The 19,155-nt window shown below is 41.6% G+C and overlaps 1 protein-coding gene across 3 annotated transcripts; it reads right to left on the bottom strand.

Moving 5' to 3' along the window:
* Window positions 1-1,275: 1,275 nt before the first annotated feature.
* Window positions 1,276-18,264, bottom strand: snx25 (sorting nexin 25). Of its 3 annotated transcripts, none has more exons than XM_071528508.1 (22): window positions 18,244-18,264; window positions 17,040-17,785; window positions 15,788-15,872; window positions 13,796-14,012; window positions 13,404-13,576; window positions 11,445-11,631; window positions 10,876-10,946; window positions 9,894-10,084; window positions 9,406-9,537; window positions 9,062-9,211; window positions 8,687-8,812; window positions 8,349-8,513; window positions 7,519-7,650; window positions 7,264-7,404; window positions 6,421-6,534; window positions 5,851-5,928; window positions 4,654-4,737; window positions 4,378-4,495; window positions 3,444-3,510; window positions 2,980-3,161; window positions 2,687-2,787; window positions 1,276-2,535 (listed from the first exon to the last, which is right to left on the bottom strand). In XM_071528508.1, exons 2-22 carry the CDS (start codon window positions 17,400-17,402, stop codon window positions 2,470-2,472), a joined length of 2,943 nt encoding a protein of 980 aa, XP_071384609.1. In that variant the 5' UTR covers window positions 17,403-17,785; window positions 18,244-18,264; the 3' UTR covers window positions 1,276-2,469. The 3 variants fall into 3 exon arrangements, with proteins under 3 accessions (XP_071384609.1, XP_071384607.1, XP_071384608.1); XM_071528506.1 differs by having other exon boundaries at window positions 18,056-18,261; XM_071528507.1 differs by lacking the exon at window positions 18,244-18,264 and having other exon boundaries at window positions 17,040-17,830.
* Window positions 18,265-19,155: the final 891 nt, after the last annotated feature.

Genomic DNA, 19,155 nt, shown 5'->3' with positions numbered 1-19,155 from the left:
AACGTTAGTAAGAACAAGGCGGCAAAGCCAAAGAGAATAATACCAAAGCTAAGAAAGCTAACTTTAGCTAATCACTAGCTCCTCGGCTAGCTAACGTTAGCTGTCTAACTGGTACTGTCAGCTTGATAGTCGGTAGCCTGAAAAACAAAACGTACCATTGATTTCAATAATAAATCAGCCGGATGTGACAAGGTTGGCAACTTGCAACTGTTGCTGCTGTCCTCTTCGAGCTCAGCACCACTGTCAAGCCAGTCAGAATAAAATACAGAAGTTCCGGTCACTGTTTTCAAAATAAAACCCTTATTGCGGGGCATGGGTAACGTTAATTCATAGTATTCCCATGATGTCACATGCATTTCCCGGAAACGCTTTACCATGTACATAGCTCATTGTCTGTGTATATGTGTATCTGTATTTTCCTATCAAGATGCCCCTGTGGTGAGGTAACAGAATACTATGAATACTGCTGGTTTCAGGGACCATGCAATTCAGATCCGGGAAGCTGGGTGAACCCGTGAACTACCTGGTAGGATAGAAAACCAGCAGTAGTCTCTAGGTCCCAAGAACCAGAGTTGGGAATTGCTGGGTTGCAGCAATTATGAGTAATACAAAATACATGTAAATTAAGAATATATTGAAATGTAAATCTGTCCTACCCTAAATGAAATTGCACACAAAAATTACGCACAAAAAAATCCCCAAATTGTCATTTTACACAGCATGGCAAAACTACTTTTGTTATTCTGTACAGCTCAATCTTTTCCCCCTAAGCGAGACACATTTAATGCTTTTATTTTGAAGGCTCAACTTCTTGTCTTGGCATTCTCTAGCTGGTTTGACGGATCTGAACCGGGATGATCTGTGTTGTTAGCGATCTAACGGCGCGTTGGCCACGCCCCCCCACTGGAGACTCCACCCACCGTTTGGGGAACACATGCCAAGGAATCTATAAAGACATTCACAATTGCTAATATTATCTTTCTTACTAGGATATCTTATGCCAGGTCCCATAGATACATCTTCCTTGGATTTAGTAGTGCGGGTGTATTCTGCTTCAGAATGCAAGAGCAGTGTGGAATATCTGTGTCAATTATACAGATGACATTTGATTCCAGATCCTGTGGTTTCAATGAAAAAATTCAAATTCTTCCACTCCTTCTTGTTCCACTATACAGTGTATGTGTATTGAAGTACATAGTTGCACATAGTTGTATTCTATCTGTAAATATTATTTGATAAAGGAAAACAACCAACAATACACATTTGCACATCTGAACACTTATCGGTACATGTTCTTCATCTTAATACCTGATGATGTGGATGGCTAGGGCACACATTCATATCCACTTCAAACCTGTAAGTTTGAAAAAACTGTAACTGTAACTAGAAACCTGTAACTAGAAAAAACATGTTTATTTGTTGTATTAATCTCAATATGCTCTTCTGTTGTATCCCATAAATCAATCTGCTTCCTATTGGATCAACCCCACTTCCTCTTTCTGTCTGTTGGTTGTATGTTACCTGTGTATCATTTTTAAAAACAATACCGAGGAAACAATTCAAGAAACCAAAAACAGCACATCAACTTCTATTTTTTTTTTTTTTTTTGCAATTTATTGCTTATATAAACGCTCTCTAAACAATTTTTGGTAAAAATAAAATCTATCAATAATCACAAATAAAATTGTCACAATGACTTTTACATGACATTATATTGCACAATTATAAGCCTTTTTTTTTAAACAATGATCACAGAACACAAGTGTTGTTGCTCAGGTTGTGTGTTGGAGGAATGTTGAGAGGTCTGTGGGCAATGAAAGACACGCTGGCTGCCTTTACAGGGCAACAGAAAAGCTCAACTTCAACTCTATTGGCTGCATTCACACAAGGTCTATAGATTATCAGGTCTAGAAAATGATCAAACAATCAAGTTTTCAGGACAACACAGAAGTTTGATGACCATGGATCCAGCACTGGGACCAAAGTCACTGGTCGCATGTCAGTCTATGAGTTGTTTACTCCACAAAATGTTACTTAAGCCTTGTAATCTATATACCTTTGAACGCGGGCTTTGTGGTACAAGTGTGATCCGTCTGGTTAGACTGCCGTCTAAACAGGGAGAAGTCAGATTCCGTGTGGTTCCTCCTTGTTTAGACACACAAGACGTCAACTTCATAACAGAGTCAAACTTCAGCTTTTCTATTCTGGTGTCAACCCAGCCTTGCATCGCTTCACAGCAAAGTTCTGCCAACAGAATCGTCCTGTGTCTCAGTTTTGACCAACACAGCTGCTTTCTGTCTCAGCTTTAACCAAAAAGGCCATCTCCCCGTCTGGCTTGGCAGTTTATGATTGGTCAGCTACAGAAAGGCCTGAAAGATGAACTAGCAGAACCCTAGTTTCACCCAAAGAGTTTGAGTTTGTGTGTGTGTGTGTGTGTGTGTGTATGTGTATGTGTATGTGTATGTGTGTTCAGATGTGTTCCACCTCTGTGTTAAGTTCAGTACACAGTTCCTTGAGTAACATCTCCATCAATACCTAACAGAGAAAGAGGGAAAGACAATAAAGAAAGCATGAAGCATGAATTGTATGTAATTGTACATGATGAATACTGTGAAATCTGTTTCTTTGCAGTGGTTTTTCCCTTTAGGATATTGATAATGGTGGTGTGTTTGTGTCTTGTTCTTACATAGAGAAGGTGTTTGTTGGCACTAGCCTCCTGCAGGGCATTGAAGATCTTGATGATCCCGTAGCGGGCGTTCTGTTGGCCGACTAGATTTGCTAGGGCTTCTGATACCGGAGATGACATTGAGAGAGAGTAAAGAGACAAGAGAGGTCAGAAGTTAAGAGTTTGAGGGAAAATAAGCACACAAGCTTTAAATGTTAAAGGTTTTCCATGTCGTGATTAGTTCCCGTTCAAGTCCATGTCCAAAAGTTTGAGCACCCCTGGTTAAAGAATTCCAGGTTCATCTCAGATGTTACCTGGGATATTGTCCAGTAGTTTCTGTTGAGCCCGCTCCTTCGTATCGCTGCGTTCGGAGTCCGTCCGGACCTTGACGTGCGGCGCCAACTTCCCGTTGGGCCAGAAAGTGTCCCTGAACACGCTGATGTAACACACCAACATCTGCTCAGAGAAGATCCAGTTTACGGTGTCCCGGATCTGCCTGAAATAAAGCAATACCACACGGATAATGTTAACCTGGTTACTGACATTAGCAGCAAACTGTGAAAGAGTTATCACAGTTATAAACACTAGGACAAAAATAGACACACAAATAGAAAGCTTGTTGAAAACAGACACTTTTTCTGTGATAAAGAAATGAAGATAGGTAGAACTATATTTAACTATAATCCTCAACATTCTTAACACCTGTCCTGACATTAGATGCTGTTTCAGTGAATGAGTGAAGACATACGTGCCGGTGAAGTTCAGACTTGCTACTTACTTGTTGATAGTTCGTCCAAACGTCACCTGGACTAGTGCAATAAGAGTCTTCCTCACCCACTTAAACACTGAGGAGGGAGAGGGAGAGAGACAGAGGGAGAAGAAGATAGAACAGAGGATGATCAGATAGATGGACTCAGTTGCAGTAGATGGATCCTTCTACTGTCTCCATGTATAGTCTTCTCTCTGACGTGTGTCAACTGGAAAGTCCAGAAGCTATGTAACGCCTAGTCTGGCATGCTCACACCCCTCTTCACACTATATTCATTTTTTAGCACAATGCCAAGGAGAAAGGTTGCCTTCCATATAGGCCTGTTTCAGGAATGTACTGTATGTAGACAAAAACATGTAAAATGTGTATTTATTTCTTGAAACAATGACAATAGTCCACAGCACTCAAGACTTGGGGGTGGATCTGTATTGTACTGTGTGGAGGCTGGCTAGCGTTTGCTTGCTGTAGAATTACATTTCTATATTTGACATAGAGGAGTCAGTACAGTTGCGAGGAGAGATGTGGGAGGATGAAGATGAGTGAAAACTAATTGAAGTTGACTGACAGCTGCACAATGAAGACAGACATCAACAAAGAAAACTCCCACCGGCATATGGAAAATCCCTGTCATTTCTGAATAGACAACTTTGTAGTTTTGTTGTTTGTCAACATGTATAACAAGAGATGGGTAGCATTGTTAGAAAATTAGCTGTAGCCTTCAGGCAGACACTGTGTGTATCTATTGTACCTACTGTAAAGCCCACTGTCCAGAACTCATTAATTCCCCACCCTTCTTTTTGTTCTCTTTTCTTTGGGTTCCTGTGGGTGTGTGAAAAGCAACCCAGTGTTTCCTGTGTGGTATTATGTTTTATGCTGGACTTTGTTTTCTATTTGATGCATATGGAAAATGCATTTTTGATTGTAAAGACAGCAGTGTACTGACTTCCTCTGAGTTCAAAGATCTCTCCTATGAGCATGAAGCAGGGTTCAGCCAGGGCGTCCCTCCTTCCATCTGCCTCATCGCCATAGTCCGACAGGTCACTGTCATCCTCAGCCTCCTCCTAGAAACGGCAGGTACACACACATACACACTTTATGACACCCTTTCAAACTGCAATGATTTGTAAAAGAGAATGTTAATGGAAGCTATAGTTACAGTGCCAGGCTAGTCCACTGTTAACTGTTATGTTACCAGCCGTGTGTGTGTGTGTGTGTGTACCTCAGTATGGGAGAAGAAGTCCCCAGGTAGTCTCTCCAGGAAGGAGGCCAGAGAGAAAGACGATTTCTTCTGAATGGACATCACCTTCAAATAAACATGGAACAAGACATCATCACTGTACAACAATATATACATATCAAGGCTATAATATAGTGACAGACCAGAAAGAAGGACAATTTTGTCTGGATAGGCACCACCTTCAGGGATCAACATCAATATACACACGCTATAAAACATTAAATGAAGATATGCCATTTGGTGGACGCTTTGATCCAAAGCACTAGTGCCTTGCTCTGCTCTTTGAGCTACACAGAAAGTCATAATATCATGATGGAACAAAAAAAATGTATGATGATATCAATTGTAGCTATAATCTGATATTTTATGGTCTAGATCTGATATGAGTCACTACCACTGAGTTACAAATTTCACAAAACAAGTTCCCAATTTCATGCTTAAGTAACAAGATACTATAATCCCAATTTATTCCATCTCTCTTGATTTATGGGGAACACAACTCAATTTATGAAGTTATATCTGTTGGTCTGTGAACAAAAACAACTTGTAAGAGATCTAAGACGGAAATTTCAGATGTCATCACATATTAAATTGAAAACACTGATGACTGATTATGTGGATATTTCACTATTTCCCTTGTCCGCAGCTTCTGATGCATTACTCTTTAGTCTACTGGAAGGGATTCTGCAGCAAATCAAGCATGACAAGATGAACGCACAAAGTACCTCATTGCAGTTAGTGGTTGTCATTGTGAGAGATGTACTTTTGTCACAAGAATGCATAAAAAAGCTAATTTCACAGCAATAAATACAGTATATGACAACAATTCATAGCTTTAAAGCAACATTCCACTTAGTTTTAACATGGGGGTTATTTGGCACTTGACCAGTATGAAAACCAGAATATAAACTAATCAGCAAGATTGGATGCAGCTGGACGAGTTTGTAGTGTTCTGACTTTTTTTTTTTTTTCTACTTCCCATTCATTTGAATGAGGTCATGAAAATAGTCTTAAAACTGACATTTAACACATTGGTGAACAGATTGCTTGAAGAAAGAAACAAGAAGCCTTATCTAAACTAGGAAACTGTATTTCTGATATTATGACAATGTTATGACATAACATTACTAGCACTGAATTGTTTGAAATAAGAGTGTCTTATATTGTCAAGCCCCTTACCTTGAGGTGCTCTGGGGAGGGGCTGAGGAACGCATAGAGAGCCTCTGACTGGCACAACCGCTCATCTGTCAATAAACGCTACACACACACACACACACACACACACACACACACACACACACACACACACACACACACACACACACACACACACACACACACACACACACACACACACACACACACACACACACACACACACACACACACACACACACACACACACACAACTGAAGTCATAATCAACATTATAGAGCTGTGACTATAAGCCAGAGGGAGGCAGTGTGAGCACTGAGCTGACTAGGTTGGCAGTCTTATGTTCAGGCTAACAAGTGTGTACATCTAAACCTGTAGAGAAGCAGTTATAACTAACTATTACAGTAGATAACTTGAGAAATGCATTGAGCAGCATTTTGCCATTATCTAGTTGGTAATACTCAGTGTAGCTCTATGCATTTGTATATAATACATTTGTACAAGCACACAGCTGAATTTGGCTCTTTTTTAGTTAGCAGTAATATTAGTTAAGTCTAGTGTGAATATAGGTGTATCTACAGTTCGGATGTTTACCTGGAGAAAGGCATTGAGCTGAGTTTTGCTCTTGTCCAGGAACTTCTGGTCAATAGATTTGAAGGGGAGTTTACTGAGTGACGGTAACTGGAGTTTCTTCAGTGACGGAAAACACTGAGGGAGAGAGCGAGAGAGCGAGAGAGAGAAATTAAATGCAATTTCATGGTAATAAGAGGCATACTGCTGGGATGGGCACATTACTGCCAGAACAGACTTTTTTTTAACTTCGTATTCTGTTTACTCTCCTTGTTTTTGCAGGTGAATTTATATTATGAGCATTGTGCAATAAATTTCCATATGGCCTCTTTCATTCTAGAAAATATAGTGCATTATAAAAATAAACAACTATGCAGAATATATCTTTGTTTACCACACCACTCTCAGGCCCCTCTAAAATCTTAGTACCATCATATTTGATATAAACCAATTTATGGTGATAAGATTAACTTTATTAGTCCCTGAGGGGAAACTGTGTCTAGTAAAGAGATTGGAAGTGTTTCAAATGGACTCCAGAGCCTGCTTTGTTTTCAAGCATATGGTGTGCAATCTGCAATAAGCCCATCATCAAATCAATTTACTGTGGGATTTATTTCTTTCACTTGTTTTTACCAATCTTCCTACTGCCATGCTATGTGGGGACTCTCTTCCAAAACGCTGCAGTGACACAAAAGTTGCTCTTAGGTGGAGGAGGGGTGCAGTTGATTAGAGTACTAGGGAAGTTGTTAGACATCTTTCAGCTGGCGATAATGGAATATTACCACAACACCCCAATATAACTTCCTTGCTGCTATTTAGAAAAGCGAGTGTTACATCCATACACATCCGGGCTCAGTGCTGTGTTACCTCGGTGAGTTTGCGGTGCAGCGTCTGGAACTCGGTGAGCTTCCTCTGGACGTTCCAGCGACTGTTGCCCGTCTCCTCTCCTTCCACCAGGCTGACACACACACTGTAACACGCTACTGTCTCGCCACCTTCCTCTGTAGGCTGGAATACACGCACATAGTTTAACATGCTAATATTTTACATTGTTTTCTCACCATAAATGAATATACAGTAAATCAGTCAGTCAGGTAGTATGTCACGTAGCTAGCGAGTTACCTCAGCAGTGGTAATAGTAGCCCTCCAGTGGCCCAGGTTTTCACACCACCAGTCAGTCCTGCTGATGTGCTGCTGTAGTTCACTGTGTTCTCTCTCCATGGCTCCTATCTCCTCCTTCAGCTTACTCACTAACTGCAGAAACACAGAGACAGACCGATTTAAACAGACATGCATGGCACAGTTACATAAAGAAACCAATGACATTAACTGATGAATAACAATGTAAGGGGGCATAAGCTTTCAGATGAGTTATGTTTTCAAATCTCCTTATCCAAAGACTGAGTTAGAGTGTTATGGACATTCATTCACGTCGCTCACATCTAAACAACCAAACATCTAAACAACTTGAAATATATAAATGCACAACTGCAGGTACATGGGCTGTTTAAAAAATATATAGAATAGACTTACTACGTTTGGCTTTTTGTCAGAAAATTCAATAGTTTAAAACACTTGTCTTGGTCACATTTGAGCTGAACTATTTAGTGGTGATCCAGCTTACAGTGCAGATATGTTCAGGGTCTCTCATTGGAAGAGATTGGGTGTGTCTGAACCAGAACCTAGAACCTACCTTTTTCAGGTTTATGATTCATTTAGGCCACTCTGACCTAGCAGGCCAAAATGCATATTGGCTCATTTTGATTCTGTGCTTTTATAGCCTACTCTTGAACCTCTTGCTTGTCAACTCCCTCCATCTTTCTTGTCACTCTCTTGTATACTGCCTAATAAAGCAGAAACGCTTGAGAGCTGTATGAATATAAAAATGTTTGAGTGTGTTTTGAATTAACCACAACGCTCGCCTTTTATCAAGTTTAGGTGCATTTGGTTACCTTTTTGTCAGGTTTGGGTGCGTTCTGGATGGAGCCCAGGGCCTGCCGCTTGTACTCCAGTTTGTCGTAGAGTTGGCGGAGTTTAGTGGCAGCGTAACTAGCCTGCTCGTTGATTCCTTTACTGCCCTCATCACACACTTCCTCTCCTGCATCTAGACCCTGGCACTACACACACACACAGAGGGACACAGACAAATATTTACACACATAAACATGCAGAAACAGATACACATACATACAAAAAGAAGTGAAAAGAAATGTCAAGTTAGTTTTGATGGGTGAACATTTTTACGTGTGTGCTTGTGTGTATTATCTGTGTATATGTTGGTGTGTCTGACCCCCTCCTCCTTTTCCTCAGTGCTGCAATGCGATTGGCTGCGTTGCTCGTCTCGTCTGATCAGCCTATCGTAGAGGTCGGAAACCAGGAAGGAGGGGTAGTATCGCTCTCTCATTGTTTCAGCAACCTAGAGAATAAATTAGAATAAATTAGATTGAAAATGGCTGCTGTATCTCTACACCACTATGAGGCTGATTAATTTTGCCATGGTCAATGGGTAAGATAGAAATATTTTATTTATTTACTGTAGAACACTTTTTTATTATTAACACTGTATAACACCATAGACAGTTGAACCTTTTTGAGGATAACTTTCTCCACTATGACTACTGATGCTAACAGTTCATTCTCTTCTAGTAAGAACAACAGTAGTTACCTGTTCCTGTAGTCTAATGAAGACTTGTGTTCCTCTGTTCCCCACCAGACTCTGTTGGACCTCTTTGAGGAGAACCTTCTCCACCGGAATCTCCCTGCCCTCCACAAAGAACTTCTGGTAGATCTCACCTACAATCTGGGGCACCTCGTTCTACCAAGCACACATTAACAGACATTATCATTATTATCATTATCATTCATGCAACAATGAGAACAAGAAGAATGAGAAAGTGAGCAATGAGAAAGTGAACAATCTTAATTCCGCAGTGGACAATTTAAAAGTGTTTTTGAAAATAAGTGGATACATACACACATACAACCTGTGTGTATTTGTGTATAGGTCACCTTGTTGGCAGTCTTCAGTGTTTCCACCAGTTCCCAGAAGCTGATCAGAGCTCTCTTATCAACTCTCTCCATGTAAATTCTGAAATGCTCCCTGTAACCTGGATTACACATGATGTCATCAAACTGGAGGATCTGGAGGTGGGGAGCAGAGTGCAAAAGACAAAACATAAGATGTTTGGTGGATGCTTTTATTCAAAGCACCATCATGCATATATTGTTTTGAGCATGTGTGGTCCAGCATGAGCATGGTTGGAATGAAAACTTGCATGATCTTGGGTCACGGTAGCACATGATTGAAAACCACTGCTCTATGGTCTTACCCTCTGGATCTAAGGTCCCTCTCTTTCCGTTAACTCTCTCCTGTGTTCTCATACTACCACAATTACATAATCATTATTCTAATACTAATTGTAACTAGAGACTGTAGCTGGTAGAATACCTCTATCAGCAAGGTCACGTAGTTGCACATTGCACATTGTAAGTCTTACCCTCTGACTCTGAGGCCCATCGCACTCATCAGCCCCTCCTTCCTCGTTGTTCTCATAATTTGGCCCGCCGAGTAGGCGGATCCGTTTCTCACACTGTTTCTTGGCAACGGTGAGCTGATTGATGTATCGTTTCATGTCTCTGGCCCTCAGCAGGTCTGCCTTCATAGCTGCTGACTCTTTACCTTTTCGCTCTGAGAGAGAAATAGCACAGGATGACAAAGGGTGTGAGCCAGCTTTGGACACACAGCATTGTTAATACCTAGTGTGGGTCCAGTGAGCCACCAGGGTGCCCCAAAGAGTTGCTAGAGAATAGTTGCTACAGTTAACTTTATGTTATCCAATGGGCAGTTTCAGCCAAGCAATCTGACTGGAGAAAGCCATGCTCCAGATGTGCTGTTCATTCCTGTAAAGGCATGACGAACTCTGCTTTACTGTGTTGCTATGCCAACTCGTGGTAACCAGGGAGCAAGTTAGCAATCTTTCCTGTTTTTTCCTGTCTTTGTAATCTTATGTATCTACAATACTTTGGAGAAAACTTTTCAGACAGTACACATGCATTGGTTACTGTTGTATAAAAGCCAAAATACCCTTGAGGATATTCTTTAATGTGACTCCCATATGGTTACAAACGACTTTTTGTTGAAGTATAAAGGAGTAAGTTTACATGCACACCAATAAATTGTTGGTGTACTGCCATAATCGGGTTAAGATTTAATTATTAGTGTGCATGTAAACATGCTCAATGAAGTCTTTGTTCAATAGTGTAGTGACCTAAAATATCTGCAGTTTGTCTGTACAATCCACTACATGGTGTAGTACCTGCTGAACAGTGGGATGTTTCACTGCACTGAATTGGAAAATATTTTAGCACACAGTTTTGCCCCCAAACACCAGTATGTTTAAATTCAACGACTTTCGAAAAGTTTTCGGTAAAGCATTTTTGGTAAATGCAGAGTCATGTAGTGAACTGCAGTGTCTGTACCTTTCTGCTTCTTGAGCTGAGGCAGGCTGCTGATGGTGGTGGCATGAATAATCTCTACCACTATCTGATACCTAGAGGCAGAGAGACACAGCGGAAATTTGCAGATCAGCTGTCGCAATTGATCAATAAAATCAATCTGGGCTATATTGGGATGAATGGAAAGAAACCGAATATAGCTGAATTAAATGCAACAAGGTGTAATACAACATGTCACAATAGTAAAATTGACATGCACAGTAATTCCATACTACACACTATGCATGTCGGAGTCCATATTTTAATAATTGATATAATACATCAATAACAAGTCAGTAGTGAGTTATTTCTCAGACTAACGAGACAGTTTGGCAACCTCATGTCTGCTCCGCATTTAGAACCAGTCTGTTGCCGCCCGAGACACTGTCTGTTCCCATGGTAACCCCACAGCAGCAAATGGAGTAGTGGTTAACAACACTGTCCGCTCATCGTTGTGATTAGTTTGAGGAAGACTATGTAGGAAGGGGACAATATCACTTTAAAAACGTCTTTGCATGAGGCGGTGCAGGTCTGTGTGTGCAAGTATATCATGCCTGAGTTGTTGAAGGAAATCGACATCAGCAGAAGTCGATATCAGTTTGATAAAGTCTTCATAGGAGGCAGCGTAGGTGTAGGCTTTCTTCTGCTGCTCAGCCTGCTGCTCCCTCTGCTCCAACTGAGATAACAGCATTCTGTTGATGGAGTCTGGATCACTGAGCACTTCAACCAAAGGCTTCAACACTGGAATACACACACAGACACATTAGATATATAGATAGGTATAAAGATAGATAATAACAGAATTCTGTTGATTGAATCTGGATTGGTTAAGAATTTACACAAAGCCTCCAAAATCAAAATACACGCAAAAACACAACTAAGATACTGTATCTGCAGATGTATACAGGCAGATACTGGTGGTCACTTTTCTACCTGCACTTCTGGCTTTAGAGCTAAACTGGAATAGATATGAACAACTGTACTAAAATAAAGGTTTGCGTCTGACTTTCATATCTTGTCATCCATGGGTTGTTTTTCAGCAGTTCACATTGAAACTGCTGATAATTAATTGTAGAATGTCAAAAATAATCATCCTCTATTCTTGGGATATCAGGTTTCTGCAGGCAATTGAGGACATGCTAGTGCAGAGCTGGTGAATACTTCGGACATGGACAGCTGAACGGACTGGGAGACAGAAAAATACTATAAGGCGTTGAACATTTATCACCATATTAAGTAGATCATAGCTTCTTAGGTTTGCTTTGGAGTAAAAAGATTATTTGACGTTATATGCCTCAACTGTTAAATTAACAAAATACAGCATATATTATCATCTGGAACTCTTTGCAGCGACAGATTTTTGGGCAGTCCAGTGCTAGAGCCAGAACAACGGCCAGATGTCCCATCTTCTCTAATAAAACATTATTGCATACTGCCATCTAATTCCATCTGATGGAAACTGATATCTAATTAGATCCAAAGGGATGACATTAGTGGCTTGGCTGTTACAATGCTACTGCACTGGAGGAAAGGACACACACACACACACACACACATACACATACACAATGACACAGTTTATACATAGACAGACAGAGATAGACAGACACACACACACAACACCAGTGATTTCCCTGCTGGCAAACTAAGTGGTTTTGCTGACCACTGAGATAAAAATATGAAATATCAAATGTTTTAAATCACTGGAGAACCACACCTATTCCTCTATTTTTTGTTTATGTTAGCCTGTTATGATATTAGCCATGTCAACTTTTACATATTTGGCTGTCTCAGCTGTCAACAGACTGTAAAATATGAAGAATTAACAACTTGCAATGCTAACAGGCATTAAGACACAACACTAGCTAGTAAGCTGTGTGTTGTAGGTACCTGGACACCTCTGCCATGTAGCACCTTCAGCTGGGATGACTTTAGTGAGGCAGGAACATAGGGTGGGAGACTGTGTTCACTAGTTGACTAGGGGTGTAACGATTCACTGTTTCGAATTGATGCACCAGGCTTAATGTCTAAGTTGAGTTTGGAACTATTCATTGTTACTGAAGCCATTGCATATATAAACATAACAGTAAGCATTATTTTGAGTTGACTGATTTTCATTTTTTACCATCAACAAATGAGATTCTAAAAAGGATGTTATTATGGTCATTAAAATGTGAAGGAGACCATTTAATGTGCATCTTTCTCTCTCATACATAACTGGATTGATTTATGCCTAAAGATTCCTTCTTGCAACCAGTGGCCAAACTATGGTAGAAGTAAAATGGAACTGTTTGCACGATTGAATTGCATCGTATCATGCCGCATTGTATTGCATCGAGACAGGGCTGAATCGAATAGTATTGAATTGTTTAAAATGTATCTTAGGTGCATTGAATAGTTGATTCTGTACTGAGATGCGTATCAAATCTATCTCAGAAGGAGAGGTACACACCCCAGTAGTTGACGCAAACACAAACATAGCCTGATATACTCGTCTATGCACACACACATACCTTTAGTAGTGATGACTTCGGTGAGGCAGGAGCGTAGTGTGTGTGATTTGGCATCCTTTTGCGGCAGCAGACATAAAAGCAGTATTCTGGCTACACAACGGAGGAAGGCCAGCTCTGAGTCTGGACTGACCAAACACGGATGGAGAGGAAACGGCCGAGCACACTCCTCTGATCTGGACACACACACACAGAGAAAGAGATAGAGAGTTAGACGGAAAGAGGGAAAGAGATTTGGAAATGTGAGTTGATGTCAGATGTGACAGAACCGTAGATGACGTGTGTGTGTGTGTGTGTGTGTGTGTGTCTTCACCATGTCTGTCTGCCCTATGAGTGTGTGTGTAACACTTGTCAGTGAGGTCAGTGAAGTGTACTGTGCGCGTGTGTATGTCTACCTTGCGGATGCAGCCTTGAGGTCTGTGAAGTGTGTGTGGAGGATTCTAATGGTGTCGTAACACACCACGTTGACAAGGTCTATGTCAGCGAGCCTGGATCTCAACTGCCCGATCATCTGCCACCAGTCCTCTGACAGCATGGAGTACAACTGGCCATCATCACGACTGAGTGGGACGTACCAGGACAGGATGTAGTCTCTGTAAGAATAGTCAAACACTAGACAGAGACAGAAAGTATTAGTATATACTAGAGAAACAGAAAGATGTGCCAGGATAGTAAACAATGTAGATGCAGGTAAGAAAGAAAGATCTTTTAAGAAGAAAGTTTTAACAGTAAAATTTCAATCACCATCAACATTGTAATAACTGCACATTGACGTCAATGAATCAGCTGCTGCTTTGGGGGAATGGGTGTGGAACTGCCTGCTTTGGCGTCAATTAAAACAATCTTTTTTTTCTTTTTGCTTCGTTTTTGTTGAACATTTCATAAAATGTCAACTGCCAAATTTGGCCTCTCTGGTGATCACTATTCAGCACCACTTTCTTTCACTGTCAAAACCCAGTCTAAAAATCTTACTTGTAACACATGTATAAATGAGGAATTGTAATGTCACAAATAGTACTTTTCAAGAAGGTCTTTTAATTCTCGCAATTATCAAAATTGACAGCTGAGGAAGCCATTCTGAAAAAGGTCTGAAGGCTGACAGAAATGCTGACAGAATTGACAGCAGATCCCCACAGCTGCTTATGTCCTGAATTTGTGAAATAGCATTTTAACTGCTCATACTTTGCATGGGTCCACCGATATAAAGAACTGAGTATTAGCAAGCTTAAACAGAAATGCTGTTTATCAATTAAATGACACACCAGGTCTAGATTATGACCCCACGATTGAATCATAACTTCTCACCTCAGACACAACTACAATCTCACCACTCAGCTAACTAAAACCTTCACAAAACACATACTTGCGCATGCGCGCTCGCACGCACACGCTTTCTTGGTGTAAATCCTGGAGCCATCTGTTACTTGGCAGCCAGACATACTTTTCCACTGACTCTGTATGTGTGTGTATGTGTTTGTGTGTGTTGTGGACAGACCGCTCTACTCTAGTAATCCACTATGAGGGGGAGGGGTCAGTGTCAGGTCATGATGACTGACAGAAACAGAGCTCCATCAGTCAGCAGTTTTCTTAAAAACAGAATTTGCATGTTTTTCCAATAATATTTGTCACAGCTCAGACTAGATTTGTACAGGAACTGTCTCCTCAAGCTATAAACCAGAGGTCCAAGACACTCAGGATCATTGAGAGACAAATCCTGGAGGTACTCCACTGACAGTAAATTGGAGACTGATTTTGTGGACTCAAAAAGCCTGATTTTTTGGGGGGGGGTTGTACACTCCACAAGTGAAAATATGATCATTCTCCCAGAGAAGACTGTATGAATTTGAACTTGATCGTAACCAGTGAGATTATTCTAACGTCTGATTTCAACATAGGTAGTCAGAAAAGCATATTTTTCGATGGAAATCAACTTTAAAAGCTTCCCATGTAAGCTTCCTATGTTAATTTTGTATATGAAAACAAAGAGTAGCCATTTTGCAAAATAGTGGAAGCCAATGTTTTGCTGTTTCACAGCAGAGCATCCACACAAACTGAAGCAAAACTAGATACTAAAACACCAACAAATAAAGCGTGAACATCAGGCATTTTGTAACCCAAGAGCTGAACACGATGAGATGAAGAATACACACCATTATGCTCCTTTAACCCTTTAATCTCTGGCTTTTAATTCCCTGTTACATTAGCTTCAACAGTAAGGCAAAACCACTTTTATTGTCATATCATCATCATATCATCTGCTGAGTCTAACACTTGATTTTAACTATGGCATGCCTGCAACAAGTGATATGTTCACATCTGACATTGTCATTGAACAGTGTGGACACGCTCCAAGTTGAAGGGAATTAGAGAGTAAGAGTGGTCATTACCTTCCTTCAGGGCCTTGTCCACATTGTGTGACACCACCACCCTCCTGTTCTGGCTCGACTCCTGTACTGGCACCGAAAAACGAGCCTGAAACACAATAATAGTATCAGGCCACTTCCCTTCAGTGACTGATTGGGACAACAGAATAAAAGTAGGAACTAATGGGCAAAAACAGGAAAACACTCTTCACTAGAAATGAGTGGGAGCTGTGTGTCTAATAAGCTTGAAATCCTGACAAACATGACAACCCAAATTTGTCACAGTTCACAGTGCATGTCAACCAGACAAATGCATGTGACAATGTTCTACCAGTGTCAACATCAATAAGCCATCAGTACACAGCAACAAGCACACTCTGTGGAAAGGAAGTCATTGGGCTCTAGCTGCATGTTAAGGTAAGCCACCAGCCAATCAAAAGGACATGAGTGCTTTCCTTGAAGAATAAACGGCACTGTGTGCACGCGCATGTGTGTGTGTGTGCGTGCGTGCGTGTAAGTGTGTCTAAATCCAGCAGCATGACTCTACCTCATCTATTATAGAAAGACACACTGAGGGGCTGAGGGCAAGCGGAGAGAATGAGGGGGGAGGGAGGACAAGACAAGGAGAAGACAGGAGGAAAATAATTGAAAGGAAAAGAGTGATGAAGGAGAAGAGCAGAGGAGCAGAGGAGAGAAGACAGCTGGGGATGCCGAAAAGAACAGTGTCATACTCAGATGTCCGTCTGTCTGTTCAACAGCACATATGGTACAACATTTGTCAGATTTTCTGTTTGTCTGTCCATCCCTCCAAGTTTTCCCTGTGGATTTTAGGGTTTAGATGGTAATGTTAAAATTTGGGTTAACGGTATCAATGAATTCCAGCAGTCTCACTGAATGCCTCCAGATGACTTAGGGTTACGTTTAATGTTGTAACACTAATGTGATACCAGAGGGAAATTCTCTTTTCCCTTGCCCCCTCTCCACAGGAAAGTCAGAGGTCAGGGTCAGCAACAGAACAGCAGCCCTGGTTCTGATAGAGATGTAATATCTTGCTCAAGGTCACTTCAGCAGAACAGATGCTTACCGATACAAGGGCTTGAACCAAGATCTTCCCATTCAAGGACAGTCTCCCTGCTCACTATTATACCTGTTGCCCAAGAGGCAGGTGAGCGCTCATGTGGTTTCTCACAAGGAGTTCGTTAATCACCACAAAGTGCAGTTCAGCCTCCTCTCCACTGCTGACTAAGGTTATCGTGAGGAGTTATCAGTATCTTACCATGAGCTTGTTGAAGAACTCCAGCAGTGCGGCCGACTGCCTCCTGTTCCCGCCGAAGCAGCTGACTTTGGGAGGACTCTTCCTGACGAGCAGGACGAAGCTCCCGGCCAGGAAACACAGCAGAGCGAAGGACACGTAGATGAACAGCTTCAAGAAGAAGGAGGTGAGAGTCAGGCCTCCCCAGGCCTGCTGGAACACTACTGCTGCCACCACGCCCAGACAGAAAGCCGGGACAAACCGGAAAGGAGAGCTGATGGGAGAGGAGGAGGAGGAGGAAGAGGTGGTAGACATGGGCCCCCCTGCTCCTCTGTTACTGCTACTCCCTCCAGCCAGTGGTGTGGTGGTAGTTGAGGAGGTGAGCATACTGCGACCCCACCATCCATATATGTGCCACTGTTATTGAGGCTGCAAAGTGGGTACGCTAGTCTATACGCACAGTGAAACAGGTAGGTATACTGTGTACACTTGTGTATACCCTCGACTACACCACTGTTTCGAAGGAGAGGCATCCCCGCTCTGACATCTCCTCACCGACCCACACAGCTATGTCTTCCCCGCTCCTAGCATCGGGCCGCCCGGCCACACACACGCAGTCCTGTCCGCTTAGTCATCCACAACACAATACTCCAGAAAACAAGAGGGCACCGGGCCGGACTGGATGGAATCGGCGACGGCAGCTGACAGTCGCCCAGAAAGCAGAGAGACACCCGGGATGATGGGATGGATGGAGCAACAACAACCGTCACCTTGGAGACAAACAGGTGGAAGGGTAGCTTAGCGACTGTTGCTAACCAACTAGGCTAGCAGAAAAAGGCTAACCTAGGCAGCCAACATTCAGTAGTGAACGATTCCTAACTAAAAATACAACCAGCTGCAAATAAGACCAAGCAAATGTATAAGGCAAGCCCAAGATATTATGTCTGACTTGCTTCTTGGCCTGACTGTACTGCAATAAAGTAGAGATAGCTAATTTGCTAAGCAACCGAGGTATCATCAGCTAATGTTAGCTAACTTACCTATCGTTAAACAGAGTACAATAACAACACTACACTCCCGCTGCCTACTCCCCAAGGAAATGAATCGGAAGCTTTGCTATGAAGAATTAAAACTATTGTAAACGCAAAATATGACAAAAAGACAAAGATATGAGGTCCAAAATCCCCGAAAATACAAATAAAAAAGTGTTTTTTTAAACGGTAGTTACGTTGTCGCTGTCTCGAGCTTCAGCTGACTGACAAATCTCTCCGCACGTGAAAGGGTGTCAGCCAATCAGCGGTGGTGTTAACCACGGATGGGGTGCCTGTTTTACTCAACAAGATAGTCCGAGTGGACGGAGTTTCTGCCTAAACTGAGCCGTTCACGCATTCGGATAAACACCGCCCAACAGGGCAGCTCCGGATTTTCCACAAGCACAAGATCATAAGGATACAGTAGCTTGATTTATTTTCTCTCCTCCGACCTAGGCCTATGTTATGTACAGAGTCTGAAACATCTTTATTTTTTAATTATTTGGGATAAAAATGTGTCTTAACATGTGATTCCATCGAGCTGTCATAGGACGCAGCTGGAGGCAATCAGTTCACACCTCAAAACGACTTTTGTTGTAAAAATAAGAATCAGAATGTCTCCAGCTTCCTAGATTTAGGAATCACCAGAAAGCCCCCGCCCAGGGATTTATTGCTTTGTTCGGGCTCATAAGTTGTTATGAGGTCAGAGTCAGCAGAAGTGATCAGCAAAACATACATATGAAAAAAAAAATCAAATAATACAAAGTTGAGATCATACCCGGTGTTTGAGGAAGTGAGAGTTTCTCTTCTACCAGTGAACCAGAAGGCAAACGAGGGAAGGAAGCAAAGTGTGAAGTTTTACCAGTCCTGAATATTTGCAAGAGGCTGTATTCTTTACAGGATGGAGTCTTTGGAGAGACTTTTGATTTAGGAACACAGTTGTTGGTGTGGAGAGAGAGGAAATAAAAGTGTTACTGACTTTCTCCAGATTGCTGAACGAATGTATGTGCAAACTGTTTAAAATCTTAAGCTGGTACAACTGTTACAAAATTTGCACCCTTAAAAGATTCACTGGGAGAATATCCCAAAATACAGTTTCAACTGAAGAT

The sequence above is a fragment of the Centroberyx affinis genome, unplaced genomic scaffold, assembly GCF_046629955.1.
Source record: "Centroberyx affinis isolate AG114_WGS23_722 - 3 ecotype Tasmania unplaced genomic scaffold, CSIRO-AGI_Caff_v1 ptg001682l_1, whole genome shotgun sequence".
NCBI lineage: Eukaryota > Metazoa > Chordata > Actinopteri > Beryciformes > Berycidae > Centroberyx > Centroberyx affinis.
The sequence above is the reverse complement of the archived record's forward strand: the minus strand, read 5'-3'. Positions and strand labels throughout refer to the sequence as shown.

Coding starts and splice junctions, on each gene's coding strand:
- snx25 (XM_071528508.1), bottom strand. CDS start 17,402: ATGCTCACCTCCTCAACTACCACCACACCACTGGCTGGAGGGAGTAGC. Junction 15,873..17,039: donor AGTTCTTCAACAAGCTCATG/GTAAGATACTGA, acceptor ATTGTGTTTCAG/GCTCGTTTTTCGGTGCCAGT. Junction 14,013..15,787: donor GGACAAGGCCCTGAAGGAAG/GTAATGACCACT, acceptor GTCTCTGTCTAG/TGTTTGACTATTCTTACAGA.